The sequence below is a fragment of the Pseudorasbora parva genome, chromosome 9, assembly GCF_024679245.1.
Source record: "Pseudorasbora parva isolate DD20220531a chromosome 9, ASM2467924v1, whole genome shotgun sequence".
NCBI lineage: Eukaryota > Metazoa > Chordata > Actinopteri > Cypriniformes > Gobionidae > Pseudorasbora > Pseudorasbora parva.
Window position 1 is genome coordinate 44,273,195 of NC_090180.1, and position 8,032 is coordinate 44,281,226.

The window sequence follows — 8,032 nt, forward strand, 5'->3', positions numbered from 1 at the left end:
CATAGCCTATAATATAGCCTAATACCCATAGCCTACATGAATCAGAGGCGTATCTTAAGCGTAATACAACAGTGATGGTCTGAAACAAACATTTAACAATTAAATATGTTTACGAATTACAGTTTTTTTCAGTCGCTTTTGTACATTTCTTAGATCAGAATTGAAATTATTCAAACTACCCGATTGTGTCACTTATGCACATCAAAAAACAGTTTCAAATTTATTTGAACAAGCTGCAAATGTTATTTGTACATCCATGAAAATGATTTTTGTCTTATCCATGCACTTTATAAATTGCTTATGTCATGTTGATCAAAATGTATTATAATAATGGGTCTGTTGAATAGTCTCACACCCACAACATTTAGGAAAGTTCATAGCATAAGTCTTTACATGCAAAAAAAAAAAAAAAAAAAAAAAAGACGTTCCATTAGACGTTCACATTTCTATTTTGTCATTCTTTGTGCTGTCTTTTCCTTTCTGTATCGCAATGACATGGTCTGTCAACAAATGACAGTAGGCCTACAAACAGTAAAAGTGTAAATGTGAATCCTGTCCATCTTGCCATTTCACCCACTGGTGATGCGGCTCCTTTAAAAACGCTGACGTCAGTGTTACAAAACACAACAAACACGGGCCTTTAAAGTCACTGTATGTGACAGATCCGGTAGTGAGCATACAAAACTCAGTCTGTCGTAGCGATTTTTTCTTGTATTATGCTTCATAATGTCTCCTGCAAACGCCGCGATGCAAGACGAGACTGACATAGAGTGAGTATATTTTAAAATACAATAATATTACACAAATGGTAGCCTATGTGATGATGTAACATGATTATTCCTTATATTGTGTAACACTGTATGTTTAACATTTGACTATTTTTAGGTCCCTGTCGTGAATGTTTGGAATGAAGTGTTAGAATAATCCATACATGGTTCGTTATGACTTGGATGATTTCATAACGTTTTGCAAAGTCATGCTGAGATGTAACGTCACAGTATTTGTGGCTCGTTTTTTGAACCAAATAACTATTATTTACAGCTTAATTGTTCTCTCGTATTATCTCATATGAGTATTACAATTTAAATATTAGTGCCAGCTTTTATTCATATAATATACAGTGCTGACCATAAATATATTTTTAAATAAAAATAATTGTTAATAAAGTTTTGTTTGTTTGTATTTATCTACTCATAGGAGTATTATTATTAAATGTAGGACTAAAATAAAACATGTAAATGATAATGGCACCTCTTATTCAGATTTACAGAACATCATTTTTTTTATAATGATGTAGGCTAATCTTCCTAAAATAATTTACTTCTAAATTTTTTTGGTCTTATTATTTCATAAAATTATTACTGTTTAAATGTAAGACAGAAATGTAAATGTTAATGACACCTTTTATTCATATGATGTACAGTATAAGATATAAATATTCATATTTTATAGGAATGTAATGCTCCTAAATCATTAACTTATAAGTCTCATTATTTCTTATAGAACTATACATGTTTAAATTTAAGACAAAATTGAAAGGTAAATGTTAATGGAACCTTTTATTAATCAATTAATCAATAAAAATGTTTAATAATAAATTGCTTTTAACTTAATACACGTCTAAACTGTCTTGTCTTATTATTGCTCATAGAAGTATTATTATTTTATTATATTTGTTTTAAATTTAAGACTAATATTTAAATTGAAATGCTAATAACAGCTTCCATTCAAATGGTGTACAGTACAGACCCAAAATAAACAAATGTATTATAAATTGATGCTCCTAACATGACTTTATTGTCATATTGACACTTTTTATTTCAAACATAATTTTTCTTTTGTGTGCTTGCGAATAAATCATATCCACAAAGCATTATTAATACTCAGTTTATTGCCAGCAGGTGACAGGCTTGTACTGTGTATAAAGGGAGATGACGTAACGCAGTATGTACTCAGACGGATGACATGGACAGTCTCATAGACCTTCTATTGCCTTCACCCCTTCGGTGACTTTATATGTATCTGTCTTTTTAGGCCGACCTCTGGGAACTGGTCCTGGTGGCCCTCTTGGAGACCAACATCCATGTCCTTACTGAAAAGTGCCGAGGCTAAAATTATTGCCTGTAAGATCCTCACTGTTCCCTTGTAATATTTAGAATTTGTATAGGATGCATTTTGATTCTATTTAATATTTCCAGGCATCCAGAATAACGTTTGGTCCAGATTTGTGACTTTGCCAAATCAAAACAGAATATGGACCCTTAAAGTCACCAATAAGACAGCGCCCAAACACAAAGACCAAGGTAGAGTTTCTAATCTTCTTCTATAGTATTTTAAATACTTAAAAGTACTTTTAAAAATCTGACAGTATCCCATTTCCTCTCTAGCCGCTCAGACGCCCCTGGTGATGATCCACGGGTTTGGAGGGGGTGTCGGCCTCTGGATCCGTAACTTGGACGCATTGTGTCATTCTCGACCCATCTACGCCATTGACCTGCTGGGCTTTGGGCGCAGCTCTCGCCCCTCATTCCCATCGGACGCCACATTGGCAGAAGAGCAGTTTGTTAGTTCAATAGAGCAATGGAGGCAATCGCTGGGGCTGGAACGCATGATCCTATCGGGCCACAGCCTGGGTGGTTACCTAGCAACGTCCTATACCATTCAATATCCAGAAAGGTATCTAAGAAAGCTTATTTAGGCAATTAAAGCACAATAATAGTAAGAGTTTACGATCTTATATACACATCTTATATTACTGATGTTACTGTTGGTTCATTCCTCAGATTGGAAGGTATTTAGACTACTTAAACCACAACTGAAAATGTATAATTAGCAACTGTAAAATAAAATATAAATAACTACAACAATATAAATTTAAAAAAATATATTATACCAAAAAATCATAAATAAAAAATATCAAAGTAAAATAATTAACAATATAAATAAAATAGCATACAAAAAATGTGATGAATTGATTATATTGATTAAAACATCTGTTAAAAGCATACATGTAATTGTATATGTATATATATATATATATATATATATATATATATATATATATATATATATATATATATATATATATATATATAAATCAACATATAAAAAAATAACAAGACATCAACCCTTGTGACATTTATTTTATATAAATATTACACCAGCACACTTTGTAGTTAAAGATGCACTATGTAGAATTTTTGCAGTACAATAATATAATTGTGAGCAAATTGCTATTTTAACCAAGGACCCAGGACGTCTGAGGGAGTCTCCTGTTAATTGTGTCATATCTGCGTTACCCTCAGTTTATGGTTTTATTCTGCAGAAACGCTTTACTCTTAGCAGTGTGAACGAGAGTCACAGCAGCCGAAGAGCGAACACACAGAGTAATGTCATAACATCACTTTAAACACACTTAAATGTATCTAATATGATAAACAGAGCTGCGTTACCTCATATTCATGACCGGAAAAGCGGAAATGGCACCAGCGACTGTCATAATAAAAGTCCCGCTGCTCGCGAGCCGTGTGTTTGTTTAACAATCGCTCCAGCGGCCGTGCTCAGCTCCACAACACTCGGTCCTGTTCTGCTAATGGATTAATAAATACATCCATCAACATGATTTCTGCTCGAGTCCTATCCCGATTCTTTTCCACCGGCTGTGAGGTGAAGACCACATGTCCCTAGATTCTGCGCTCAAACCTGGCGTCATCAAACTACGCCTTTGTTTTGAATAGGCACCATCTAACGGACGGACAAGTTATATAGTGTAGCTCTAAGGTTTTATGGGTTTTTAAAATATGAAAAATAAATATATTATTCAAAATGAACTCCTGGACATTTTTGGTTGTCAAACTCTGTGTGTCATGGTAATAATTAAAAAGGGTCTGTTCAACTAAAATTGAGATTCTCTCATCATTTACTCACCCTCACGTCGAGGAAGATCATTTTAATGAAATCTGAGAGCTTTCTGTCCCTCCATTGACAGCTACGCAACTACAACGTTGACGCTTCAAAAAGTTCATAAAGAGTTCGTAAAACAAATATGAATTGAGTGGTTTAGTCCAAAATTTCTGAAGAGACTCAATCGTGTTATATGATAAACAGATGTTTGTTTTTTTGATCAACAGATGACCAGTTGTGTTTTTGTCCACTAGAGTCAGTCACCTCATCCTGGTGGACGCGTGGGGTTTCCCTGAGCGACCCCAGCCTCAGCCGCAGGGGTCAGCAGGTCAAGGGTCAGAACTTAAAAGGGTATCCCCGCCTCGCTGGGTGAAAGCTCTTGCTTCAGTGTTCAGCCTCTTTAACCCGCTGGCCGTCATCAGAGCAGCTGGACCGTGGGGTGAGTAAACACTGCATGATAACTGAAATGAACCTCACATTACTGATTTGAAACTGTGTATAAGCTTTGTTTAGCACGTTTATCACGGGACATGCAACTCGATATTGATGTCAATGGAGTTTAACACTAGTAAAGCCAAACTGCATTGACAAAGACAATATTTAAAGGAGCTATGAAAGCTAGAGGTGGCAATAGAGTAAAATAATTCAATAAAATAATTAAAGTAATTAAATTCTTTGAAAACAGTAATGCATTTTTTTTCATGGTTTACACTTAAAGGAATTATTATTTTATTTTAATATTTTTATTTATTTATTTATTTATTTATTTATTTATTTATTTATTTATTTATTTATTTATTTATTTATTTATTTTAATTTAATTTAATTAAATTATTCTACCTGATAAAATATTGTAGACCATGACAAAATATATACAAATTTGTTTATAAATAGATTATAGACTATATTATGGTAACTATAAAAGAATTTTACACACACACACACATACGAGTATACATATATACACATATGCACATGGATACATACATACATATATTAGCATTTTAGCATTAGCATTTTAGGCAAAGCAGAATATATATATATATATATATATATATATATATATATATATATATATATATATATATATATATATACTTCCACTTTTGCTCACATCACGCCTTCATCTGCAGGTCCAGGGCTGGTGAACAGATTCCGTCCTGACTTCAAGAGGAAGTTTGAGGATCTGTTTGATGACGACACCATGACACAATACATTTACCACTGTAACGCCCAGAGCCCGAGGTACAGTCGTTTTAAAGAAGAATACATTTTCAACTTTCTTGAGTGTGTAATGTTGCTGTTTGAGCATGAAAAGGTCTGTAAAGTTACAAAGTCCCTCCAGCGCGAGTCATTCTCTGTATCAGTGTCTCGGTTTCTGAATTCCCTGTTATGCCTCTATCGTAGTCTTTAGTTTTCTTCCAGAAACAAAAATGTCACAATATTCCTAAAATTCCCATCCAAGGCATATGCAAAATAAATGAATGGGCCTGTTTGAGTTAGTTAGTAGTGTGTTGAAAACATACTGTACTATAATACAGTACAGAAAACAGACTGTAAAAAAATATGGACGTAGTATCTGTGACTTCACCCATAGGATTCTGAAGAGCAGTTTTGAAGCGTAAAGTAGGGTCTAGCTGGCTGTTGCCATATTGTCAACGCGTCATTGCCCCTTTACTCCCGGATAACAGAAAATGGGCAAAGAGGCGGGACGTGGGCGGAGCTATGTTGACATGATGACTCATAGACAGCAGACAAACGGCTATCCAGCTGTCAATCAAAGTGGCCACTCCCTTAATTATGCAATGTACACCCTTTAAGGCTTTATATAATGTAAATGAATGAGTTATATAAAAATCACCCCCTCACAGGTGTCATGAAGGGCAAAACTAGCCAGGTTGTAAACATGTTTTTTTTTTTCTGCTGTAAAGTTTTAAGGAATTTTAACATGGGTCTCAATGAGATTCTGCTCCCTTCTGGAGCCTGTCCCTAGTTGCCAGTCAATGAATTGCAGTTTAAGTCACTTCCTCATTGGCTTCTAGAGAGACCGCATATTGAAAATCATGGTTATGGTAAGGGGCTAGACACATTTCCCAAACATGCTTGAACCGGTTGACCAATCACAACACTGATTAAGTCACAAATCAGAGCAGATTGTGCATTTCAGAAGGAGGGGCTTCATAGAGACAGGAACTAAATAGAGTGTTACTGACAGACTGGGAAGAGAGGAGCTGCAACCATCTAGAATACGTGAAAAATAATATTTTTTGAACGTTATGGGCCCTATTTTAACAATCTGAGCGCATGGTCTAAAGCACATGGGACAGGTGCACTTAGGGCGCATCCAAATCCGCTTTTGCTAGTTTAACGACAGAAAAATGGTTGATGCCCCAGGTGCATGGTCTAAAAGGGTTGTACCTAGCCTCTTAATGACTCATGGGTGTGTTTTGGGCATAACATGCAATAAACCAATCCGAGTCACATCTCCTATTACCTTTAAAAGTCATTTGCGCGTTGTACTCACGTATATAGGTGCATATTATTAACGCACTCCTTATAACACAAAAAAATACTGCACTATTGACTTTAGAGCAGGTTTTTGTTGGTCAATAGCGCAGTCGTTTTCAGTTCCTCAAAATAGCTACGCACCAAAAATGCCCCTGAACACACCTGGTTTTTAGACCAGCACGTTTTCAGACCAACACGCCCATGGGTGAACAGATGGGCACGATTGCATTTGCTATTAAAACAACGTGGCGCTGGACGTGAAAATGATAACTGCATCGGGCTTAAACTAGCAAAAAACACTTGCGTTGCGCCTGACATTGCATTGCGCTGGGTGTATAATAGGGCTCTAAAGCATGAAAATCTAAACAAAATCAAGTAATTATGTAAAAGGACGTAACATGGCCTATTTAGATATGCATTCTTTTACAGATGTAAAAGCAATTGTGTATGTTATTCTCTCTTCCTCTCAGCGGTGAGGTGGGTTTCAAAGCCATGTCTGAGTCTCTCGGTTGGGCCAAACGGCCAATGGTTCAGCGCGTGAACCTGCTGCCGCCGTCGACGCCCGTCAGCATGCTGTACGGCTCGCTCTCATGGGTGGACAGCTCTACTGGAAACACAGTCATTCAGATTAGAGGCAAAAGTCCCACTACTGTCACGGTGAGTAAGAAATAACAGTACAGTTTGCACTTTGAGTTCATGATAGCAAAAATGCATAAATAATGCTGGCTTTTCCGTTTACAGATGATTGAAGATGCTTCCCATCACGTCTACGCCGACCAGCCAGACGAGTTCAACCGAGTGGTTGAGAATATCTGTAATACGGTAGACTAAATATGATCAGACAGCATTTCTATCTTTGTAAGACGTCTGTCCCGTGTTTGTTGAATGATCAGATTTGATAGAAACATATAAAGGCAAAGCTGTTCTCAGACCTTGTCACTTCATAATCAGATTTTATTGTTTGTGGCCTTTAATGTGGAAAAGCTCAGTGACTGTACTGTAGAATTTAATGGAAGCTGGTTGTATATGTATTTTCTAAGCTATATTTTATTCAGATTTCTTTTTAAGCATGCACCGAGAAAGTCATGCTATATCCTGTGCCATGAATGCATTGACAATGTTTGGACAGTCATATTGACTAAGAGATGTTTAATACTTATTTCATTCAGCATTATAAACGATTGTCTGTATTTTATAACGTGCATATCTCAATACAAGGATGTACCTTTAATACAGTGTGTCTGCATTTGTTTCAGTTAATTAGTTTAATGGAAGCTGTTCTCATTCCTCTTGTGATTACAATCAAGTAACACTAAGAGGTGCTACATGCAACATTTTCAGGTGGAACAATTCGGCTTATTTCATCAGAGCATTCCCATTCATACTAGCTCATTCATACTATATACTGTATAATTCCTGCTATTGTAACAATGGCATGTGAATCAGTATGTAGTATGCATGTTTCAGACAGCTAGTAGCATGATCTCACTGTATAACAAATATGATTTTGTATTTTAATCCAGTTAAAAAATCAATGCAAATAAATAATTAATTAATGTATTTCCGTGCTTTTATGTTGTTATGCCAAATTCTGACCCTGCAGAATCAGGATGCAGAACTA

At 35.7% G+C, this 8,032-nt stretch overlaps 1 protein-coding gene across 2 annotated transcripts; it reads left to right on the plus strand.

Moving 5' to 3' along the window:
* Positions 1-613: 613 nt before the first annotated feature.
* Positions 614-7,971, plus strand: abhd4 (abhydrolase domain containing 4, N-acyl phospholipase B). 2 transcript variants are annotated; one of them, XM_067452779.1, is made up of 8 exons: positions 614-770; positions 2,035-2,123; positions 2,199-2,303; positions 2,388-2,676; positions 4,158-4,342; positions 5,037-5,148; positions 6,882-7,068; positions 7,153-7,971. In XM_067452779.1, the coding sequence occupies exons 1-8, from the start codon at positions 727-729 to the stop codon at positions 7,240-7,242; spliced, it is 1,101 nt and encodes a 366-aa protein (XP_067308880.1). In that variant the 5' UTR covers positions 614-726; the 3' UTR covers positions 7,243-7,971. The 2 variants fall into 2 exon arrangements, with proteins under 2 accessions (XP_067308880.1, XP_067308881.1); XM_067452780.1 differs by lacking the exon at positions 614-770 and adding an exon at positions 1,602-1,944.
* The last annotated feature ends 61 nt before the right edge of the window (positions 7,972-8,032 follow it).

Coding starts and splice junctions, on each gene's coding strand:
- abhd4 (XM_067452779.1), top strand. CDS start 727: ATGTCTCCTGCAAACGCCGCGATGCAAGACGAGACTGACATAGA. Junction 771..2,034: donor CAAGACGAGACTGACATAGA/GTGAGTATATTT, acceptor CTGTCTTTTTAG/GCCGACCTCTGGGAACTGGT. Junction 2,677..4,157: donor ACCATTCAATATCCAGAAAG/GTATCTAAGAAA, acceptor TTTGTCCACTAG/AGTCAGTCACCTCATCCTGG.